Consider the following 24,082-nt stretch of genomic DNA (forward strand, 5'->3'; position numbering starts at 1 on the left):
TCGGAAGGCTTTGTGAATGTGGTCGCATTTCCTCTCCCTGTTTTTCAGGCAGACACGACTCCATGTTCCCGCTGATGGACAACAATGCCTCTGTACCAGACATTTGCCTGGGCCAGTGTTCACTCCAAACCACACGATGTTCCATTTTTTATTTCCAAATACAGTCTTTCCTGATACACCTTTTAGGAGAAGCTATTTCCACCACCAAGGATGAGGAATGAGATTCGTTCTGGCACACTGAACACCGAACACACCAGGCGAGGACACCACAGAAGTGCATGTGGAACCATGTTCACCATGGCATATATATGTAGGGGGTTGTGCACATCCACACCTGTGCATGTGTGTATGTACAATACTCAACTGTATGCAGTCCAGGCACTCTCAGGCAGGTCACTTACCTGGGACAGAAATATACATGTGTGCATAAAAAAAGTGTGTGTGTGTGTTTTAAAATGAATCTCTGTTATTAAAAATAGCACAGCACAGCAAAACTTTGGAGGAAAAATGAACAGTTTGAAAGGATCACAGCACACCCAGAAAGCCTGCCAGGTGGCATGGTGGACGCTGTTACCTATCCGTGGGCTAATCACGTCTCGGCCCCGGCAAGAAGTCCTTCAGAAGTGGCCTGTCCGTGCTCGGCGCGGCATCGACCGCTGTTTTGAGTTTCGAGCTCTTCTGTAAGGCGAGGAAAAACACTGAGATGGCTGCCACATCAGGAACCGAGAGAGCTCTCCCGGACAGCCAAGGGCAAAATCCAGCCGTGCACCGGGAATGTGGGGGCCAGTGCCCATGAGGGCCACTCACCAGGCCCCTCTGAGTGCAAAAGGCATGTCAGATTGACATGGAAGTCTGTGCTAAACTCGGGGCAGCAGGAGGGGCACAGGCCTCTCAGTGTGGGCACCTTCCAGAGGCTCTGCTGGGGGAAGGAAATGATCTTCCTAACAGTGCCCTTCACATGAAAAAGGCTGAGGGATGAAGCCGATGCCCAGAGGGAGGGCCAGGCACGAGAGCAGGGTCTCAGCTGGAAGGGCCGCCTGACCAGCCTGCTCCCAGCGCAGCAAAGGCCAGACTCTGCCAGGAGCACAGGAAGTGCTTCCAGAACCCTGAAGCCAAAAATCCTGCCACACTCACCTGAAAGCTTCTTGAGTGCCAATTTACTAGACAGCTGCCTACACCCCACCCCGAGAACACCAACGAGGTACAGCGTGCCTGCCCGTCCTCGTCCCTCTGTCTCTTTATCCCTCCCTTTCCTTCTGTTTCTCCTTCTCCCTCGGCCCTGTCCCTGTTCCTCTGTCCCCGTCCCTGTCCTTCAGCTCTGTCTCTAATTAAACAGAAGTCCCGTCCAAGACTAGCATCCTAATGATTCAAGGTGCCTCGGCACTGCACGTCAACGGTGCTGGGCGTCTGAACACTAGGATTTTCCAGTCAAACCATCATTAGTTTCACAGTAAAAGGAAGAAAGGATTTTAAAAGGTGAAGAACCTCAAGGTCTGAGTTGCAGAATGTCTTCTGGGGAGGAGGAGGATGAGCTACACAAGAGGTGGCATTGTTGCCCTTTGCAAGGATGGAATTATATATAATTCAATTATATATAAAAATTATTACAGGGATATATATGCATATATATACACACACACACATATATATATATGATGTTTTGCTTTTTAGTAGAATAGATGAAAAGAAAAAAACCCATCCATTTGAAGTACAGTATTTTCACATCAGGACTAGGTCAATGTTCATTCCTCCAAAGTTTTGCAAAAGTCCAGGTAGTTTTACGGCAACATGAGCGTTCGCCTTGTGCGTGCCAGGGACATGCTGGCTACGGGGGCTCTGTGTGAAGGTGTGGGTGTGGGGGTACCTGTTTGTCAGGCCCCGTGTGACTGTGGATCCCATAGAATGCTCAGTGACAACCTTCTCCAAGCAGCAAGAGTATGGCTTCTGCAAAGGTTCAGAAGCAAATCAACTCTTAATAAACCACATCAATAATTAGAGTGTTTATTTTTAGCCCAGAGCTGGCGCGATGGAATCAATTTCATAAGCGCGTCCTATGACTTATTAAAGTGTTCCTAATAATTCCATCCTAAATGTGTTCAAGCATGTAAATAGCAATATAAAGTTATGTAATTTATTCTAAAAAATTCTGATGGCATCAGATTGGAAACGTTTTGATTGTCAATAATTACTTGAACTGAAAAAATGTACTATCCTGTTAGTTAAAAAATAGTGTTTAAAATGCATAGAAGATGAACTGTTCTTTAAAGAAAAAAAAAAGCCTTTTTCTTGCTTTAAGGCATTTTCCTATTAAAAAAACTGCATTGGTAAAACAGTAATACCAAATGTGTTTTCAAAGTATCATTAATTTTGAAGCACACATAAGTGCAGTATTTAGGTACATGCACATACAACTGAAAAACAGATAGAAAATATTCTCTAGACAATGCTTTGCCCCTGAAGTCTTGGCTCTGGATGAAAAAGCTTTGATCTCAGGCAGCTGCCACGGAGGAATGCTGTGTAAATGGCTCTATATGGCTGAGAAATAGGCCACTACAACCATTTAAAGCAAAGTAGAAAACACTTCCTTAAAACAATCAGATGAAAAAATTTTTAAAGAATTTGGTAAAACATTTGACCCAAAACACATCTCTCCTAGCTTTGTCCACAGTCCAAGTGAATCACCAGAGTCTTTTCTTTTCTGAAGCGCTTTTGCAAGGCCCTGCTCATACTTCACTGTGGAGGCCTCAGTTTCCCCGTCTACAGAATGGATTTACAGAGGCGAACGGAGTAACAAGGTCTTGCTACCCATCCTCTACGGGCTGCAGAGAGAAAGACGGCACTGAGGCAACTTTGGTCACCCAGGGGCACGTGTGCCTTAGGAACTGCCACACTCACACCTTCACTTTCGTGTGTAGGAACCACAAGTTTAAAGTGGCGCAGCTCGACACTCTCAGCTGGGCCTGAGTGAAGACGTAGCTGCCCCCTTGAAGGTGGGATGTGATACTTCCAATGGATGCTGAGAGAGAAACACTGGTTAGTGGCATTGATAGAAAACACAGCTCACATGTCCTTTCCACATCTCAAGATACAAGTTATCCCAATATTTCCTGGTGTGGTGGTGGTTATAACAAACATAGGAGACATAAACACCAGAGTGTGTGTTTGATAGCTCTTGATTATTAAAAGTCAGCCCTGTGTTGTCTTGTGACTATAATCCCAAACATGCAAAAAGACAGAAAAGCATCACCTGGTTCCTTCAGAAACTCAGACTGCTGGAAGTCTGAGAAAGCATAAAGATGGTGGACTGCTCAACAGAAAGGCACTGGTTCTTAGTCTGCCAGTCCCAGAAGGTTCAGGAGAGGCCGTGCATATCATTAGACAAGGTGGTAGTGGTTATTTTGACAAAGAGGTTGGAAAATAGAAAGGAATGAGGAAAGGAAAAGAGAAACGAGAACAGACTGTGAGTCTGGTTACATGCCAACAACGTCCCACATACATCAATGCTGCTGCACTACGCAAACTTGTGGCAGGCCAAGACTGCACAACGCGAGTCACATCCGTAATGGTCTCGGCCTCTCTGTCCAGGAACTCTCACTTCCTGGAAGGTAGTGTGCACCTCCCACTCCTGCTGCCACCAAAGGGAAAGGTTCAAAGCCCTGATAACTTTAAACAATTTGTAGTGAAATTGGATGTGTACACTCTCACTAATCTCTCCCCGAGTTTGTGTCAGCACTGACTTTACGAACATGGCAGGTGCAGAAAGGAGAGAATCACTAGGAACTGGTTGCACTGGCGTCAACATTTTAAATTAGCACCAGAGTTCTGAGAAAGCTCACCAGCTCGGATCCCGTTCAATTGTTGGGATTGGTGGAAGTAGGGCGAATGTAGTACCCGCACCATTTCCACTCCAAACCCAGTGGAGGGCTACCTGTTTTCCATCCCTAATAAAGGCCAACAGCTCTTGGAGATCGAGACCACTGGGGCCATCTTAGCTTTCTGGAGTGCCTCTCCACGGCTCCCAGAATGTATGACTTGTCCTCTTCTGCTTCACACTCTCCCTCCCATACTGTCACCTGCACACCACCTGTGCTCTAGGAGGGAGACATGCAACCTGCAGGAACAGCTCCTGCTGTGGCTTCCACCCTCTCACCAGGATCCTTCTTTCTCCCTACGGAGGCTCTCCACCTCCATGGGAAAATCACAAGGGTGAGGGGATGGAGAGTGTGCTCTCCCCGATATCACAGGGGTGAAGGGATGGGGAGCATGCTCCTCCCTGAGATCACAGGGGTGAGGGGATAGGGAATGTGTCCTCCCTGGGAACTCTGGGAAGGGCCAGAGTGGTCTCAGGAAGCTCTGAGTAACACCTACTGGTGTCCTATGCCAGTTTGTGCATTTTGCATATCTCATTTCTTACCTGAATCCAGAATTCAGCTTGTTGGCCTCAATATGGGAGTGTGGAAAATAAGTAGCCCTACTAATTACCAGAATTTCCCAATATAAATGCTAAAGTTTTGAGCCAAATTCACCATCCCTAAAAATAATGCAATTTTACCTTCAAAGTAATGATTAATTAAAAAAACTTTTAGATTTACACAAAATAATTTGTCTTGATATTGGCATAATCTTTCTTAATCTTTTTCTCATTTAGACTGACTAGCTGTTCAGGTCTAAACATTGGTCACCTTAAATTTTACCTAAATTAATGTTTAAAATCACATATCGTGAAATTCCTTAGTAATGCTTAGACTGATGACATTTCCAGCCCAAATCTTTACACTACACTTTATGATGGTTATTTCCCACTCTGAATCTGGGGAGCTACAGTGCACCATGCCCCTACTAGAAGCATCTGGGTACCTGGACTCTCTCTGTGGCGCTGGGCCACAGCTGCCTGCACAGGACTTTCTTGAGAACATCAGGAAGGAGGCTGACGGTGATGAGCAGGATGATGGTCAGCCAGGCAGGGCCATTGGACAACATCTTTATGAACACATAGTACATCCTTTGATAATTGAGGAATGGCCTGGAGTGTTGAGGGAAAGAAGAAAAACAACACGATGACAGGTCAGGAGTCATCAGGAGAAACACTGAAATCCTGCTGTTTTCTCTACTGGCATAAAAACCCATTTATTCTGGCCGTTTTAACTTTTAGCACTGATAGTCAGTGGACAAGCCGTTTAGCCTGCCTGCTTCGAATTCATTGTGTAAACAATGGGATGTAGAACTTCCCCTATAATGCTGAGGTGTTATGAATGGGAAAAGCAGGAAGGAATTCCATGAAGTCATCCCAACGGCAAAATAAGTCCCTGAAGTTTGGTTTCAGAACAACAAAAAAGATTTGAAAAGATTAAAATAGGTGATGTTTTTGGTACCTCAGAATCACAATGGCTATTAACATGAAGATATGCAAATGTTCTGATAAGCCGAGCTAGTTAACTACCTCAAGTTTATGCCGTAAAAAAATTTAATTTCTCTATAAAAATACAGGAGATGAAATTACTTACCTACCAGGCAAATTTATAATTCAAAGAAAATATCTATATTGGGTTCCATGAAAGAAGTTGAAAAGGATGCAGCAATTAATGATATGATGCTGAACTTGAATTGGTTTTACGATTCCTAAACCCCAAAGCCCAGGGGCTAGTCGGGAAGTCTTCAGGATGAAATCTTCCTCTTACACAGCCATAGCTTTGGAAAGTTCACTAGAACTTCAGGGATTTTTAGCTTGGGACAGGGTTGTTGGAAACCCACCCAAACCTTCTCTAGTTCTCAAAAGAACACGTAATGCATGGCTTTGGTCACTAGAGGGCAGTAATGGAATGAGAGGTTGGGATCGTATCAGCAACTGCCAACAGGGGGACAAGATTGATTAGGGAGGCTTTCTCTCTGTTTTCAGGGGCTGCCTGTTTCCTAGGGGTTGTGCTCAATATTTGAAATGAAAAATGAAGAGGACATTGCTTCCGGCCTCATATCTGGCCAGGCCTAGGACGAAGCCAGCATGTCCAGTTGAAGGAGGTGCTCGCCCTCAGGTTGTGGCCCCTGGAGCCTCCTCACTTGCCTCTCCCTAGTCCCAGCCCTGCTAAGGAAAAGCCCTGCCTTACAGGGGAGGCGGAGATGTAAACAGGAGAAGTACAGAACAGTATGGTATGTGCTGTGACAAGAGAATGAATAAATGCTTCAGGGATGAGGTGGAACTGCCCCGCCTGTAAAGTGGTTTGAGGGAAGCATTATTAAAGAGGGCAATGAGCTGCCAGGTTTTGAAGGATGAATAAGAGCTCACCCACCGGATAGTCTAATTGGAAAGGACACTCTCAGTAGAAGGAACTGCATGGGCAAAAACACGCTTGTGATAGTATAACAGATGCTGAATGCAACCACTTCTTGCCCTCATCAGGACTGAGTTAAATCAACATTGCTTCTTGACAGCTTTATCGCAACAGTTTCTAAACCGGTTGTCCTGTTTGCTTTCCACTCACAAGTTATTTTCAACACAGCCGCCACAGTGATCTTTCTAAAAGAGCCATCGGGCTCTGCTGCCACCCGTTTAAAGTCCTTGATGACGTCCCGCTGTTATCAGGCTGGGGTTGAGGTCCTACGGGGTCTCTAGGTCCTACGGGGTCTCTAAGCCCAGCGCGGCCTGCCCCTACTTACTTCCTCAGTTGGACCTAGGCCACTCTCCAGTCACCGTGGACTTCCTTCCGCCTGCCAGGGCTCTGCTTCAGGGCTTTTTCATGTGCAGCCCGCCAAGGCCGGCTCTACTGGCCATTAGGTCCATCTTAACATTTGTAGTGTGTAGAGAATGCAGTTGTGGAGAAGACTAAATGAGACGTACCCTGTTGAATACTTCACTCCTGCCTCATTCTAGAAAGGATTTAATAAGTGTGACCTATGATGATGATGGTGGTGATTTCCTCCCAGGTTTTAGTTTAAATAATAACTTTTTTTTGGAGAAGCCTTCTCTGACCTTCAATTTGAAATAGGTCCCTTGCTATAACATCCATTCTATGACTTACTTGTCACAGCCAGATTAGTTGTTATCTAGCCTGTCTCCCCCACTGAAAATATGAGGTCAAAGGAGGAGGGACCACACTTGCCTCATTCTCCCTGAGGTTCCCCAGGCCCTGGCACAATGCCTTGCACACAGCAGGCATTCAGTGAATACCTGCACACAGGAATGAAGTTGTACAGAAAGTGCATTTTGAGCTCATGATGAAAGATACTGCAGGAATATGAAGGTAATAAGGATTACATAATATTTATCAAATTCATACCAGATAATTCCTCCCCAGAGGAGGGAAAAGACGATGTAAAATAGCAGTGACCCCCAGATAACAAAATGGTTTATCCAAGTCCAGTAGTGTGTGTCTAACGCCAGCTGAAAGAAAGAAAAAGGTAATTAATATGGTATTATCTAAGCATATCAGTGCGAGCCATGCCAGCTAAGAGAGAAAGCCAGAAAATAATGAAGCAAACAAACAAACAAACCACCATCACCTTAATTTTAGCTAAAATGCCCATGTGAAACTGCTTAGGAAAAATAAACCGTTATTCTTCCAATGGAGACAAAGAATGTGTGATGTCACGGTCCTCGCAATCACCACATTCCTAGTAAGTCTCACCCAGACCCTGGGGAAACTCGCTCTAGAAGTGTTTCCCAAAAGGAAGGCCTCGGGGGTGACAGCTTAAGTAGTAATGTTGGCTACATTACTACTAAGGAAACCAGTTTTGGATTTTCTCTGTGTCACTTTTTAAGACTTGAGTTGAGAGGTTTTGGGGACTTTCATAGTGATATCCCATATAGAATTTGACTTTTAATAAAAGCTGAATTTTTCATAAAACATTTATTTGTTTCAGTTACAGTATATTTTGATTACATAATGGCTGCTTGCCAATTAAAAGAATTCTAATCTGAATCCTCTTATAAAGAAAAAGATCATTTCTTTATCCATCTTCTGTGTAATTCTGGAAGTTTGCATATTGGGTTGCCGAGTGGGCTGAGTTTGTGCTCATTTAAATGGCGGGAAGATGACCCCTGAGTGGGCCCAGGAGCTCACCCGAGCTGTGTGCAAGTGCGGATTTGTAATTTGGTATGTATTTATAATTTAGAGGTGGGGAGACCTACACATTCAGGAATTAACTGTGGTTGGAAGAAGAAACATCAGTGTGAGAGAATTTACCTTTAGGGTGACAGTAAATACCATCACAGTGAACACCAGCGTCCCGAAGGTCCAGTTTCCAAATATCTGTGGGGACAAACAGTCCAAGCAGTCTCTTGTGAATATGTTATTTTTCCCCTTTCGCATTCAAAACAAGGGTGTTAGAGAATACATCTCATTGTTCTTGTGTGCCAACCCTTCAAACCCTAAACATACAGGGACTATGTCTTGTTACTACAAAGAGGAGACAGCAGTAAACACCCTGAGGCACTCGAGACCCCCTGGCTTTTTGGCACCATCCCCAGGGCCAGGGCAGTGATCGGTGGTGGGAACAGATGCTTTCCTACACTGACTGTCCTGTCACCCATGATATAGACCCTGCACTACACTCGCAACAAACATCAGTCCTAACATCACAAGCCGAGAGCAAAAATACCGAAGAGCTGCTATCACAATACGCACGATGCTAACTGTGTGTGTGTGTGTGTGTGTGTGTGTTTTATGTAGAAGAGACATTTACCCAATTACTTAGCTCTACACCCTCTGCACGTTCAAGAATAAACTCAGAAGAGTTTGTGTCTGTTCTCTTTTGAACTCAACTCAAACATCTGCCTGCTCTGGAAGAAAAGTAACTGCTAGAACATTTTGCTAGTAGCAACGAGAATCACATCATGTATGGGCGACATCTTGGGTGGGACTTTCCTTGAGAAAAAAATCACAGAAAAGGGAGAAACGAAGACAGACAAGACAGAGCTGCACGAAGGCCCCCGGCAGCCATTCTGATGGTCAGAACCACATACAGGTCAACAGCCCTGCGGAAGAGGCCATGGGAGGCGGGAGCACAGGGCACGGCTTCGGGGCAGCCCAGAGGGCTCGGGCAGGATGCAGGAGAACCGCCAGTGGTGGAAGCACACGAGTGGAATCATGAAAACAACACATTTTTCTATTACAGACAAAGACACAAGCAAAATAAAACACCTACTACTTGAGACTTTTTTCTCTTACGGGAAAAAATATCAGTCTGTAGACGATTTTATTCTATAAGACTAAATTTCTTCAAGATGTCTACACTAAGAATTGACCTATTCTGGTTTTTCAGATTCTGTGAACCATGCCTCTCAGAAAACATTCCTGTACATCTTTCTAAAAGAAAACAAGGCTTTATTTCACAAAGAATTAAAGACCTGAAATACAAATGGCTTTCCTTCATAGTTAATTTTTAATCAAAGAAACATGCCTACACATAACTCAGTTTCGGTGAATGTGTAGGCTACCCGTCTTGTGTTATATTTAGAGAGGTAAGAACTACTGGTGGAATTCTAGAAGAAAAACTGTTAGGACTCTGTAGTAAACACAGACTTTTAAAAAACCCCAATCAGCATCTCTTTTTCACTTTATTCTTTACTTCATCATCATGATCAAAACTGGGCTTTAATCATGCAGATCCACATATACCAGTGGCTCTCAACAGGGCATGGGGGTGGAGGGTGGGGTGGTGGTGGTGGTGATTCTGTCCCCAGGGGACACTTACAATGTTTGGAGACATTTTTGGTTGTCACAACAGGAAGAGAGGTGTTATTGGCATATAGCAGGCAGAGGCCAGGGGGCTGCTAATTGCAACTCCACAACCAAGAACTCTCTGGCCCCAAATGGCAATGGTGGTCAGGTTGGGAAATTCTCAAAGAAAGTGTTCTCTCTTCAATGCTTAACTTTGGGGGCAGGAAAATTTTCCGAATTTGGTTGTAGTTTAGCAGCAGCTCACAAAAATTCCTGGCCCGCAGAGTGTTGGAAAACAAAGAGACTGTTTTGTTTTTCGTTGGAAGCTGATGTTTTTAGCCTAAAGTGAAGGGTGAATTTGTGGTGAGGTGAGGGGCAGCTATGAGTTCCAAGTGGGCACCGTCAGAGGAACCTAGCTGGAAGGCTCCACCTCGCCTGGCTCTCCACTCCCTCACACTCCAGGCCCGCATGTTTGCCACCCTTGCCTGGCAGGAAATGCGGAAATTATTTTAAAAAGTGTTAGATAATGGCAAAATGTGAAAATGGAGTATGCATAGCAGAGTGGCAGCATCACAAATCAGGGACAAACTTTCAGTCCTTTGAGTGGCTTCTCTGTTTCTCTCTCTCCCTAAGGGTAGCAGGGCTTCCCCAAGGGCACTGCTGAGTTTCCGCAGATTTGGTGGGTTATGGTAGACCTGAGGTCACAGATCAGGCCTAGTCCCAATGCCTAATCCAGTAAAACACAAGGACTCAGTTGTAATTTTTACAGGTGAATGGCAATAAAGCACAACGCTGCTGAGTTTCTGCAGATTTGGTGGGTTATAGTAGACCTGAGATCACAGATCAGGCCTCCCAATGCCTAGTCCGGTAAAACACAAGGGCTCAGCTGTAATTTTTACAGGTGAATGGCAATAAAGCACAACTATCTTGAACCCAGAACTGAGAATTTTGGTCAGAACCTTGGGCAGTGCTGATGAATCTGCACTAGCTTTACCTACCACCCCCTCTCCCACTCCCGCAACCTATTTCTGGCTCATTGGGGCAGACAAATATGGTACCAGCTCTAAGTTCCCCTTAATTTTTAAATTTGTTTTTAGGAAGCCCTCAGGCTAATTGTTAATAGTCAAATTATTATTAAAATTGTTTGCCATTATTTATATGGATTTTGGGAGTGGGAGGTGGGATGGTTCACTGGGACACTAATCCCCTTTCTCAGAGGGACCATCTTTCTTCTAAGTGACGTCATTCCTCAGTGAAGCCCTGCGTCTGATTTCCTAACCCAACAGTCTCTTCAATGAGAATGTCACTAACTTTACAGCCTCATTCGGATGATCATCAGAATTTGGTAGAATGTCTCTGGAGCGTGGTGCTCCACCAGATCTAAGTTTAATCCTTTCTCCTCATGCTTCTCCCTCTCTCTTCTGAGGATGAATATTTTGCCGGAAATTTTTCTGCTTATTAGAGAATTAAGATTCAGGCCAATTTGATTTTTATGTGTAAAAATATTCAGTGACAAATATGACTTGCATTGTCTCAAAATCACGGTCACAAGAAACACCTACTACATTCCCTTCATGTATTGGTTCCATACTTCCACCAAGTCCACTGGCATAATTTGCTCTTGCCACACTGGCCACTGCTCCTATTTCGGCTATCGAGATGTTTGCTTCCCTTCTATTATAACATGCTCCAAACTTTCAGGTGTTCATCTAGGAATAGCCTGCTGTTCGACAAAGATAATTATCGTCTTAGTATTCTTATTTGAGAAATAATTATGGCTTATGATGTCTGTGCAGAAAATGCTCCATAAGTGAATTTCTCTTTTTGCAAAAGTTATCGATGATTCTGTTATTCCTCAATACTACATGTGATCTATAAACAATCCCATAGAATGATTTAAGTCTTTAAAAAAAAGTGGTCCTCACATACTGACCATCAACAGAACAGGGCATCTAAATTGTCTCACCAAGAAGATGCATTCTCATTTGGAAGGCACACAATCAGAAAGTGAAGAGCATGTGATTTCCAAACTGCCTACTACCTTAGAACCAAGGATATCATCAGTTGTTGGGACCACCCCTTATTTACTCATATTTTGTAGGTTTATCTGAATTACTGCAGAACCGGTCCATGATACCATTTTTAATTTTGTAAGTGATATAATGCTTTTATCCCCCGAACAAGAATTTAAGAATCACCAAGCCAGAATGAGAGAGGTTCTTTCTGAACATGCAAAGGCACAATTGAGGATGTAGAGTTTGAATACCAGACACTGCTATGGAGTGGCCTTGAGTCATCCCAATTTCCTAGAGCAACTGTCCTCCTAATGATACGGGATGACACTGTCCACACTATCCCTCACAGACTTGTCACTCATAATTAGGGATGGTATGAGCATTATTCATCCTGCTCTTACAACTCTAAGTCTTTAGATTATTTAACTTCTATAGAGTGTTAGCGAATGGAGCAAATTTCATCTCTCAAGTGCATAACTATAGACAAACACCTCACATTAAATATCTTATTTGGCACCAACTGTCCCATGGGCTGGTTCATAATATCGCCATGTGTCTCAGAAGCTTTTCATATGACAAGATGTACATTATGTGTGTTGAATGTTTGTCATGTCAGGCCAGCAAGCAGAGTGAGGGCTCTCAAAACTCTTGGCCAATGAGCAAAAAGGCATCCACTGGGTTTTTCTTAGCTGGAGTAGTGCAGGCCAATTTGTATTTTCTCTGTCTTGGTCTTTTTCTGTCACTGTTTCAAATTCTAATGAATAGTTTTGTCCAATAACAGATGAACAAAGGCATGCAAGTAGTAATTGTGGAAGGCATAAAAGCATCGCAGGAAAGCATCATCCTAGAAATTAGTATTTGGGTTCTGTGGAGACTCAGGACACCCTTAAGGAAACAGGGAATAGGAGATAAACAAGGAATTGGTAAATCCTTGGATCATATGAAGGGTTTCAAAATGCCACTATACCCACAGCAACATGAGGAGTGGCTGGGTAGACATTTGGTTGGAGACACATCAGGGCTGCAGGGATTTGAGAAGGAGGAGGAGACGTGGCCCAAGCATCGCATCGGGAAGGCTTCACTACAGGTGTGTACTCCAAAGCCACACCGTGCCGATCAACCGGCACTCCCATTTCCGGGTGACCGGGTCAAGCATGCCTTTTTATGTGTATCCTTTTCCCCACTTAAGCAATCTTTTAATGGTACTTCTTGAGAAGTACTCACTATTTTATTATGTAATACTGAGATTAAAACAATTAAGAACGAGCATGGAATAAAATAAATACCATAAAATTTTCAAACATCCCAGATATGAGTTCTAATTACCTGACCTTGTACAAATTCTTTAATCTGTCTGAACTTCAGATCCCTTGACTTAACACCATGAAAATGTCCAACTGAAAGGGCGATTGCAGTGAGGGAAGATTTGTGACAGTAAACTGCAAACGAAGTGCCAGATGAATGGCACCAATTTCAGTATTGTCACGATCCTGGAATTTTAGTCCTCAGGACATAACATCTTAGTTCTTTTTAAGATACATGCAAGATGCTTACTTAAAGCCTGACCTGTTAAGGAAATCTTTTTTTTTAACACCTACAGCACCTGGACTTCTTAAGTGGCCTCCAATCCAAGTACTAACCAGGCCCGACCCTGCTTAGCTTCCAAGATCAGATGAGATTGGGCATGTTCAGGGTGGCATGGCCGTAGACTAGGAAATCTTATAAAAGAAATATAAGAATGATAAGACAGCTCTATTTAACTACATTTATGGCCTGGTGGCGTCCAGAAATTATTTAATTAAAATAAGTGTAGACAAAGAATAAATTCTAGAAAAATGTAGTTTGTAAAAGAATGAAATAAGATTTTTAAAAATTCTCGAGATCAATTTAGTGAAAATTAATTTTAGTTATAATGAAAGATAACAGCACCTTTTAGTAATGAGAAATAAGAAACAAATAAATTTGGATAAACAAACAGCACAGGACTTGTAGCAAGACTTTCCCACTTCATTCCAACTTTTTGAAGGGATAAACACAAAGGAAAACAAAATGGGGAAAAGAAGTGTTCTGTCAAATAGGAAATGAAATATACTTCTAGTCATAAGTTATCTTTCTTTTATATTAACAGTAGTGTTTATTTATGGCCAGGTTAAAAACTGTGACATTTAAGTAGAGAACAATTCCGAAGTATACTCCATGTCTTTCACAATTCTCCCAGGTTGCACAGGTTTGCCACATTCAAAGCAATGTCCCCAGTAGGCCTCACATGCCTATGTACATTGCCTCTTATTTAAGGTAAAGGGCAGTTCAAACAAGTCAATTTAAAAAAAATTACTGACTTAACTGGCAATCCTGACACAGAAATTCAGAGAGAAAACACCAAGTACAAATGATCAAATGTACACAGACTTCTCTAATACAACTTTAATTCTACAGGAAGGAGAAGGTAGTGGCAGCTAACAGTATTTCTACTGACAAAGCACACAGAGGAAGTCACATTTGAAAATATTTTCAAGAAATATTTTATTTAGAATGCACTTCAAAAACATAGAGAGGACACACCCACAATTGTCTTACCATGTGTGTGTTGGTAGTCATTATCTGAGAGTGGGAAGGAAAGCAAGTTGCAAAAAGAAAAAAGCAGATACAAATAAAACAAACCCTAGAAATTATGCAAACAACCAGAGAGCTGATGTCTATTAGAAACTATCAATCTACTCATTGCAAAGGAAACGAATACTTAAGTGCATGTGAAAAAATGCTAAAATGTGTTAAATACAAAATTAATTCCCATATTAGGTAAGACATACCGGGATGATCTAACTGAACCACTAGATAAATAGCTATTGGTGAAATATAAGTTACAAAAATAAAATCTGAAAACTCTCAGGAAGCATATTTCTTATAGTCAGCAGAGCTACGCAGAGCAGGGCATTTACTGATGTACTGAGTGCTTTAAAGCGATTTGGTAGCTAAGTACCCAAATATCAGGAGTCCCCACAGGCTGTGCTGAATGACTGCACTGACCAACGATCGTACGTGATTTGAGGTTTATTCTCAAGTAGCCAAGTCAACAAAATCTAGTTCCATACTAACCTGTCCATTGCTGGTCACTGTTGTATTTTCAAACATGAAGTAAGCACCAAAGAAAAACACCAGAGCGTCAAATACTCCTAAGAATGTCCAGTAAATGAACACTCGCCAGCGGAGTAGAGCGTTCTTGGCGATATCTCTGTATAAAGAAAAAATGAGAACACAGTGATTGCATTCCATTAAAACCGGCCTCACTGGGTGATCCAGCCATCTCTGCTGTGCTCTGCAGTGACCATTCTTGTCCAGTAGGGGCCTCTAAGTCACTGGACAGACACTGTGAGCCTTAATCCGGTTTCCCCCAGTGGTATCGTCTGACAAAATATTCTACAATGGAATGGGGAGCGCGGCCTCAGGAATACAGTCAGAAGTACTGTAATGGCTAGGTGTAGAGCCAGAGGGAAGATAGAGTAATTGGGGGGATCGTTTCATAAACTATATAAATGTCTAACCAATGTACTGTATACTTGAAACTAATAATAAAATAAAATTTAAAAATCTTTAAAATATTCAACAAAACTGTAGGACAGTATCACAACCTGGGTACTGATATTGACACCATCCACCCATCTTACCCGGGTGATCCAGTTTTACAGACTCTCTTTGTATTCTTTCTTACAAATACATGTGGATCTAAAATTTTCTGAAATAAGTTTAATTTAAAAAGACACACACACACACACACACACACACACCAGTAACACACTGAATCTTCCAGTGATCCTGGAATATAGTTCTGAATAGCAGAAAAACATCTTCTTTTTCTTAAAAAGTACTTTTGAGCATAAAAGAATACACTGAAATCAGAGCTGTTAATTTATCGTAACACACTGAATCTTCCAGTGATCCTGGAATGTAGTTCTGAATAGCAGAAAAACATCTTTTTCTTAAAAAGTACTTTTGAGCAGAAAAGAATACACTGAAATCAGAGCTGTTAATTTATCTCCACCCCCTCCGCGCACCTCCCCCCTCCCACTGAATAGAACATATTTGGTTTTTAAAGGATAATAAAGGCCATAAATCTATGGGGGTCACAAGGGGATAGAAATTCTTATCCCTTATCTTTGCATAATTATCAGGAAGCATGGTAAAATATTAATATTTGAATGCAGCATAAACCTTCAATCTAAATTTAAAGTATACTCACTTAAATTACATTGCTTCTTGCTTAAAGACCATGGTAAAAGCAAGTGAATCAGCTGACACTGAATATTTCTGGTTTTTAAATAATTCCATGAGGGATATATTCAAATCTATGGCTATCTCATTATTCTCCAAGCTCTAAAGCAAGTGTGTTTCTGAGGCTTGGTACCTGTAGAGGGAAGGGTCCCTCTTGAGCGTGTCTATGCTGACGTGCTGCTCCATCAGGCTGTACAAGAGAATCGGGAGGGAAGTGAAACTGATGTTGTACAGTGTCAGGTAGGCGGTGTCGTACAGAGTCTGCAGGAAGGAAAAAAAATCAACTGAAAACAACACCCATGCATCCTGATAAACTTTTTTGATGTTTTGTTAAACACGTATATGTTTTAATTTGCAAAGACCTATAAATCTGAGCATTCTAAAATGTATACAAAGGCATCTTTCTACAGATTTAGAAGGACCAGAACAATTTTCAAAGCTTCATGATGTCAACTAGACAGGATTAAAATCAAGGCTGAGAGGTCTGACTGTGACACACCCCCTTAGGCCACTGCAAACTTGCAACAAAAAATGTTGCATAAAAGTTTGCAATTTTGATTGCCATCTTGAAGCTTTAATTTTCCCCAGTCCCAACTCCTTTGGTTGAAAGCAGTCGCTCACAGTCCCTTTGAGCAGGACAGGAAATCAAGAGAATGATGGAAAAGGGTACCCTGAGGGGCCCCTTCTCTCCTCTCCAGTCAGATGGCCTGCACTGCCCTACTCGGCACACTTGAATGTGTCAGAAGCCAGTGAGTGGTGAGACACCCAGGCAAGGATCTCAGATTTAGGTTCGGTCCTTTCTCATTTAGGGTCAGAAAGCCCTATACGGTTCCCCTGGGCCAGGTCAGGGGAGGCAAGTTCTGGGCACATCACTCGCTGGACTGCTAGAGAGAGCCTGCAGTCAGCAGACGCGGGCCCCTCCACGTTTCTCCTTCACCCTGCCTGCTGACAGGGTTGCTGAGGGCAGCAAGGTGGAGGGCACTTGGGCCTCCCTCGCCGTCCCGGCCTGCTCTCCCCGCATGCAGTCTACTCTCCCCCTACTGCAAGGCCATAAGACTCAGGAGAGCTTCTGACTGCTGACACCAGGACTCACCTGTTGTGAAAACCCACAGAAGAACTGGTATAAAAACTGAGGGAAAATGAAGCAGACATTCTGAAAGACAAATCACATGCCTGTTAGTTCAAGGGCACACTGTAGAAGGCATCTAATCTCCTAAGAGATTGTCCATGTGACACCGCTCTGTCTGAGGAAAGTGACCCGAAACTGTCCTACATTCTCAGAAGAGCAGAGGATGGGCTTAAAAATTCTTCTCTTATTCTAATGGTACCTACAATGTGTATGTGACCATGTTCTGGTCACTCTGAAAACAGACAACATAAAAGGAAATTTGTTAAAGAGAAATGAGGAGACAATGTAGATGTCAATATAAATAGGAAAGAATCAATCTGCATAATGAATAAGAATTATTTCAAGAAATTATAAAAGAACGCCCCTTCCTCTTCATTTTACAACTGATATCTTCTTATTGGTTCCACATTAAATTGTGTGAATATGAGTGAAGTGCTAGGATTAACCCCTTCCTTGCTGATAGTTACTTCGATTTTTACATAAGTTACCTTTTCTAGCATTGAGGCATCTGTCAAATGTGTCACTTATCATGTACATTATATGCCACTGAAACAGTGAGAGGAGCAAGGAAATGTTCCTACCTTATAAAAGAAGTATTGCACAAGCTCGGATATCCTAATGTAATAAAAATGCCCATGAACAAGTAGCATCTTCTTTAAATGCTTAAATTTCGGTATTGCATAGTCACTGTTCCTTGCAGCCTGACGACCTTCCTTTCCAATGACACCTATAAGATGGGAATAAATGTGCTGAGTACACCCTTTGCCGACACCACTCAAGTGAAAACAGGAAGAAGCAAAATAAGGTTAGATCAAACCATTACTGTGAGATTTCTCAGTCATGAATATACTAAATCACAGATGGTGTCCTAAATGTGCCATCTAAATTTTATGATCTTGCCTATGGCTGTATCACCTTCTTCTCTAGCTAAAGTAATAAATCTTGGTTAAAAAAACATTCAGGCAACCAAAAAAGAAGAGGCTTACCTATGCCCACATGGGCTTCCAGAATCATGCTGACGTCATTTGCACCATCACCAATTGCTAACGTAATTGGGTGCTCTTTTGAAAGTTTGATTAATTTAACAATCTGGAAAAGTAATAAATGGAGAATTTATCTTCTCTGTTTTATTTTTGCTCAGGTTATTCATTAACAAGGCAGAAATAAAAAAAAAAGAGTAAAGTTAAGAAAAATACATTACTTGCTTAGAGTGAATTTACTACATTCATTCTTTACATAGGATAGATAACATCTTTTTCGTATCAAAAACAAAATAAAATAAAGCAAGAGTAGGTAAGGTATGATTACAATGAGATAAGTGGAAAAAGGCTGTTAAGCAAACTGAAGATTGACACATGAAATGTACAAAGTAGTTTTCAGTTACTGCTATACTGACATATTTAATCATATAGGGGAAATATATTTAAATATATAGGAAAAAACCTGAACGTTGTATTCTATGAGAAGATATTGCTTTTCCAAACTTTTTGGTATCAAGCATCTACTTTTTAAAATAAGCTGTTCTTAATGCTATTTTAATTTTTAAATTTGTCATGTGTGCAAAATCAAATCTGACAATTCAGTGTAATTAATAATTTCCAAATATTTAGTCTATTTCTTTATAATATTTTTTTTCCCACTTATGTGTCTAAGTATAGTGGTTCAAAATATAAGGCTGAAAAGATGAGAAAAAATGTGTGGCTTGCCTTCTCTATTCAAAATGAGAGACTGAAACACAAATTAATTTGTATAAAAGTTTGCTAAACTCAGTTAAAAACTTAAAAATTTAAGTACCATGTAGAACATGAAGATCAAACATAAAATCCTTAAATTGCCATTCTGGGCATAATTATATAAGGTTTATATAGAATCAAACACAAAGAGGAAGGGCAGGGAATCAAATCATTTTTATCTTGGATAGAATGTATATAAAGTTTTGAGTCTCAGCTTGTCTTCCCTAAGAATTACCCAGATGAGAGCATATATTTTTAGTGACAATGTCACTTAACAGATTAGTGTAGCACACGTGCAATGATGCTAACAATGACCTCTTTGCACATGGTGTTCAGTATTTTACCTTAACCACTGGGTTAGTCTGAGAAGTTATGGATTTCTTTCATGAACAATTCATGAGAAATTGGTCTAGTGTATCTAGAATATGGTTTAACAAAGTTGGAAATGTAGGTTTACTGATATCAGAAAGATACCAATGTTCACATATGTACTCCAGAACGCTTTAAAAAATGTTTTAAAAAATACTTCTGTTTCCAAAAGAACATGGTACAGTGGGTACAATATGAGTTTGGGGTTTGACACACTAGAAGCCAAATTCTGACTCATTTTCCAAGTGTATCCTGTTAAACAAGTTGTCCCAACTTTTTACATCTTAGTTACTTCATTTGTAAAATGAGCATAATGTCCATCATCTAACAGGGTTATTCTGAAGGTTAAATGGGTTCATATCTATATCTGTAACTAGTAGACAGTAGGTGCTCAATAATGCTATTTGCTACCTCTTTCATCTTTAGTATAGATTCCTATAAATGATTATACTTTTGTGATACGGTTTTATTTTTACAAGAGAAGTCAGATGGCAATCTCTCTTCTGGTCTTTGCACCAAAAGCGTCATCCATTTGATTCAGTCAACTCTTAACTAATCACAAGCAAAATAAGATCCAAGTTTTAAATTTCTATTATTTTGCTTTTAAAAAGGTGGCACCTTGCTAGATTAAAAAAAAAAAAAATCAGTGGTTATGTTAATTAATTAATGGTTTTCAATATTTAAATATCCCTCGAGCACTAGCTAATTACAAGGGACAGGAGCGTGGACCTGGGCTTTCTGCAGAGGCGCCATCCGGCAGCAGAGCACGGCACTGCAGTTCCGGCAAATCTCAAGGAAGAGTTCTCTGTAGTTGCTGGAACTTCCATCTTCTCTGGGTTTCATTATTAAAGACAGCGCAGCTCCATCAATAATTAAACCGTAGTCTTGCATATCTGTTGAAAGTCTGTCAGATTATATAAATCACAGAGATTATTCAGTAATTACATTTATAGACATTAGAAAACTATATAATTTTTTTAGATATCTATAGATGCTACAAATCCATGAGCAAGGGATTAAAAAACTAGTACAGTAGTTGTCCTTATCAACAGGGATATGTCCAAGACTCCCAGTGGATGTCTGAACCCGCAGACAGTACCAAACCCTACATATGCTATGTTTTTCTGATACATACATACGACAAAGTGTAAGTTATACATTAGGCACAATAAGAGATTAACAATAACTAATAATAAAATAGAACAATTATAGTAACATACTGTAACAGACCAAAAGTTGTATATATATGGTCTCTTTCTCTCGTGGATCTGCTGGACAAAGGGATGATTCATGTCCCAGGCGGGACAGAGCAGAACAGTGTGAAATTTCATCATGCTACTCAGAACAGTACACATTTAAAACTTATGAATTATTTATTTCTGGGATTTTCCATTTTTATTTTCTGACCATGGTTGACCATGGGTAACTGAAATTGCAAAAAGCCAAAGGAGGGAGACCACTGTATTTCTTGTTTTATCAATACTGTCTTTAGAGTACTAGATGTAACACTTTTGACTATATTTTAAAATTGTGTTTTAATTAAATATTCTCCTTTCACTTAGGCAAAGCAAGTGATTCATACGCAGGTCCAATACTTCTCAACAATAGGAGAGCATTTATCTTGGAGTCTAAAGGGGTCAGCCTTTATTGGTAAACTTCCTGGTCATATTGGTCAACCTCGGTCTTTATCTTTACATCTAATATCTCCCTGATATTCTGCCTGAATGATCTGAGTTGGGAAGAACAGTCATAATTCTCTTTGCTGGGTTTCAAAGTTACAAACAAATATCTCTAATCTCCAAAAGGAATTCTGCAGATCAGGTGAAGGGGAATATATTTGTACTACTTATGAATAGTTTAAAATTTGCAGATGGTTAGAGAGCTGCTTGTGCTTTACCTACGTTAGTGAAAGTCTAAAAAGAATCAAATAAAATCTAATCTTAGATCACACATCTTATGCATTTAACACCAGCCAGGACAGCATTGATAAAATATATCAGAATAAATCGCTGAATATTCTTGGGATAAAACAAAACAAAACACAACTCTTGGGCATATACTGTCTTGTCTTAACAGACAAACAACCATGCATTAATATTTCCCTCCCTGGTCTGGCAGATGCCCCGAGGAGGTCTTAGAAAGAGATGAGAATTACACCATTCACAATATTTTGTAAATTGATCAAGTCTTCCTGCATCCTTTAGCCAGCAGTTTGAAACACACACACACACACACACACACACACACACACACACACACACACACACACACCCCTTTCTTATGGATACACTCTTGTGCTAAAAGATACGTTATAATTCCTAAGAAGAAACAGCTTTGATTATGTTTCCTGTGATCACTCCAACCACGCTGATGCTGTTACTGATGCAGGAGGACAGAACCACATTCCCAGCAAGGGTACTGAGGCTCCATCCTTGTAAATGGAGGTCACTTCAATCCTTCTGAAAACATCTTTTGCAGTGCGGAAGGAGGGTGTTGCCTACCCTGAGAGGTTGTCCCTGGTTAAGCTGCCACTATAGCGTAGGACAGTTTTACTGAGCTCAAACAGGACGTCATGTAAACTCTGTTCCTCAATTTTCTTGGTGGTCAGCTCGAGCAACTGTGTGTTTCTCCTGAAGAGTTTGCACGCATAGCAGGTGGCTGCCGCTGTCTCCATTTTGTCCCCAGTAAGAACCCAGACTTTGATCCCTGCCTTCTGCAGAGCTTCTATGGTGTCAGCAGCTTTTTCCTGGAGCCTAAGGAAAGCAAAAACAAAACACAATGAACGTCACGGCTGACAAAGGCAAAAAAAATAAATAAATAAACAATTTCAGAAACTTGTGATCTAGTAAAATATCTCAGCCCCTCAAAATTAAAACCATACTACTGGCTCATGATCTCACGATAAAGTGCCTGAATCTGCTTTTAAAATGTATTAAGTTTTTACAAAAAAAAAAAAAAAAACAAAAAAACCTTCCTAATGTCAAATAGATAAACATTGATAAAATATTAAGAAGTAAATGGTTGTCTTGCATAATTGCCATATGTCAGCACTGCAGTTTTCTATCTAGCTGGGACTCACTAACTGGAGAGTATTTTAGGCAATTATAAGAAGTACTATATAACCAACAACAACAAAAAAGTCTTACTCAGGGAAAAATAAGATCTGCAAAGGAGGTGATCAGTAATAGTCATTATCTTTTCTTTTGGCATAAACTGTTCAAATTTTGCCACTTATCAAATTGGAGCCCACGTTTCTCTAAATAATGTAAAACACTAATAATGCTAGTTGTGATTCTATGACTGGCTAACATGCATCATAGGCTTACCATGTGTTAGATGCTGCATGAAGAATTTCGTGTGTGACATTCCATTTTTACAACCAACTTAAGGAGCATGGACTTTATTATCACCCCACTTTACGTGTGGAAAACCCAAACCTTGCAGAGGTTACAAATCATGTCAGGATAACCAGCTCTCTTGACATGGGTTAGGCTGTCCCACTATCCGTGGAAGTCTGGCATCAAAACCATGCTTGCCTCATTTGGGAGGCCTGACATTTTTTCAAGTTTTTAGAGTCTTAGGGTTTGATAGGCATGTGGAATAATGTAGTGTGTCTCTGACAAGCACTGAATAAAAGGAATGGATTCATCTTCTAACTGGGATAATTTGATTAGATTCTAGGATAAACCTCCTAGGTAGAAGTCTGGAGATTACACAACAGTATTCTAGAGATAGAAAAATACATCTCTAATTTCATCATTTTTTCTTTTTGAAAGAGGAAACTGAGGTTGAGAGGGGTCTGCGAAGATGCTGACTAGAGATGCTAAAGTAATCAAATATCATCACTTCGAAGGCATTGATCCCCACATACTCCCCCCCTCCACCAGGTAACCTACTTTCAATATTCCAATGTCTCAACTCCCCACCAAGTTGATCTGCTCCCACAACCCTCTTGAGGGGCCCCCTGCACATTGGTTTGGCCTGCTCAGTTCCCTGCATCTGCAAAAGCCTCCCCATCACTTCCTTCAAGAACCAGGTCCGACTCTTCCCCAGACAAACACCACCCTACTAAACAACTCTCTCCTTCCTAACACACAATCCCATTCTATGACTATGGTTTCATGTTCTAAACCAGTCCGGTGCATGTTATGCTTCTTATGTTTATACTTGTTATAATATAATATATCTGAACTGAATGAAGGAAGAAACTAAAAAAAAAAAAAAAAAACACACCAAAAAAACGGAAACTTCTTACATTGCCCAACATGCTTTTGAGATTGAGAACTCAGTAAATGTTTGTTAAAGACACTGGGAAAATGTATGTTTCCAGCTAAGAATTTAAATTTTGGAGTAATATATAGATTTTAAAGACTTTCAAACTTTATGGGAAATAAACTCTCAGTCAATTTTCTAAAATTTCTGTTTTATTCTTTTAAATTGGGATATTTTTTTCTTTTCCATTCCTTCAAAGTAAACTGTAATTCATTTTTCTCACTCAGCTCTCAAGACAACAGAGTGGACAGATGACCATATCTTAATGCACTTAGCCTTAAAAAACTTTTAGTCTTTATAGAATTATGAAGTTTTGAAGTTCTTTCTTTGGAGGCATTTGAAAATCTGTAATCGGTAATTTTATTAGCTATTATTATTATATTATTCTTTATATTGAAATATTCTACTTGATTATTTTAAATTTCTTCAGTGAGTAGTGACAAATACATTGAGTATGTTAGGATCTAGAATGTTATACCTTGTGTTTGAAAAGAACTAATAACAAATTTAGGAATCAGTTATTGATTTTATGCTAAAGGATATTTAAAAAAAAAAACCCTATCTCTCAACTATTCATAATGTGATGTAAAAATGCTGACTACTTCTGGTTTCTTCTGGGAAAGTGTGAATTTCAGGCATCTC

General features: G+C 40.7%; 1 protein-coding gene and 1 pseudogene across 5 annotated transcripts in view; both read right to left on the reverse strand.

The window, feature by feature from the left end:
• ATP11A (ATPase phospholipid transporting 11A) overlaps positions 1–24,082 on the reverse strand; it is a 142,565-nt gene that overhangs the window by 1,765 nt on the left and 116,718 nt on the right. For 3 of the 5 annotated variants that reach the window (XM_006909355.3, XM_025045005.1, XM_025045007.1), the window contains exons 19-28: positions 21,670–21,921; positions 19,898–20,072; positions 18,053–18,155; positions 17,648–17,793; positions 17,031–17,090; positions 16,071–16,198; positions 14,765–14,900; positions 8,178–8,243; positions 7,272–7,375; positions 4,858–5,023 (exon numbers count right to left, since the gene is read on the reverse strand). In XM_006909355.3, coding sequence (XP_006909417.1) covers positions 4,858–5,023; positions 7,272–7,375; positions 8,178–8,243; positions 14,765–14,900; positions 16,071–16,198; positions 17,031–17,090; positions 17,648–17,793; positions 18,053–18,155; positions 19,898–20,072; positions 21,670–21,921 — 1,336 coding nt within the window. Of the gene's footprint in view, positions 1–574; positions 679–3,247; positions 3,335–4,857; positions 5,024–7,271; positions 7,376–8,177; positions 8,244–14,764; positions 14,901–16,070; positions 16,199–17,030; positions 17,091–17,647; positions 17,794–18,052; positions 18,156–19,897; positions 20,073–21,669; positions 21,922–24,082 lie in introns of all 5 variants that reach the window. The other 2 variants (XM_006909356.3, XM_025045006.1) reach the window with 2 other exon arrangements.
• On the reverse strand, positions 13,260–13,378 carry LOC112477789 (annotated as a pseudogene).

Source organism: Pteropus alecto, unplaced genomic scaffold, assembly GCF_000325575.1.
Source record: "Pteropus alecto unplaced genomic scaffold, ASM32557v1 scaffold13, whole genome shotgun sequence".
Lineage (NCBI taxonomy): Eukaryota > Metazoa > Chordata > Mammalia > Chiroptera > Pteropodidae > Pteropus > Pteropus alecto.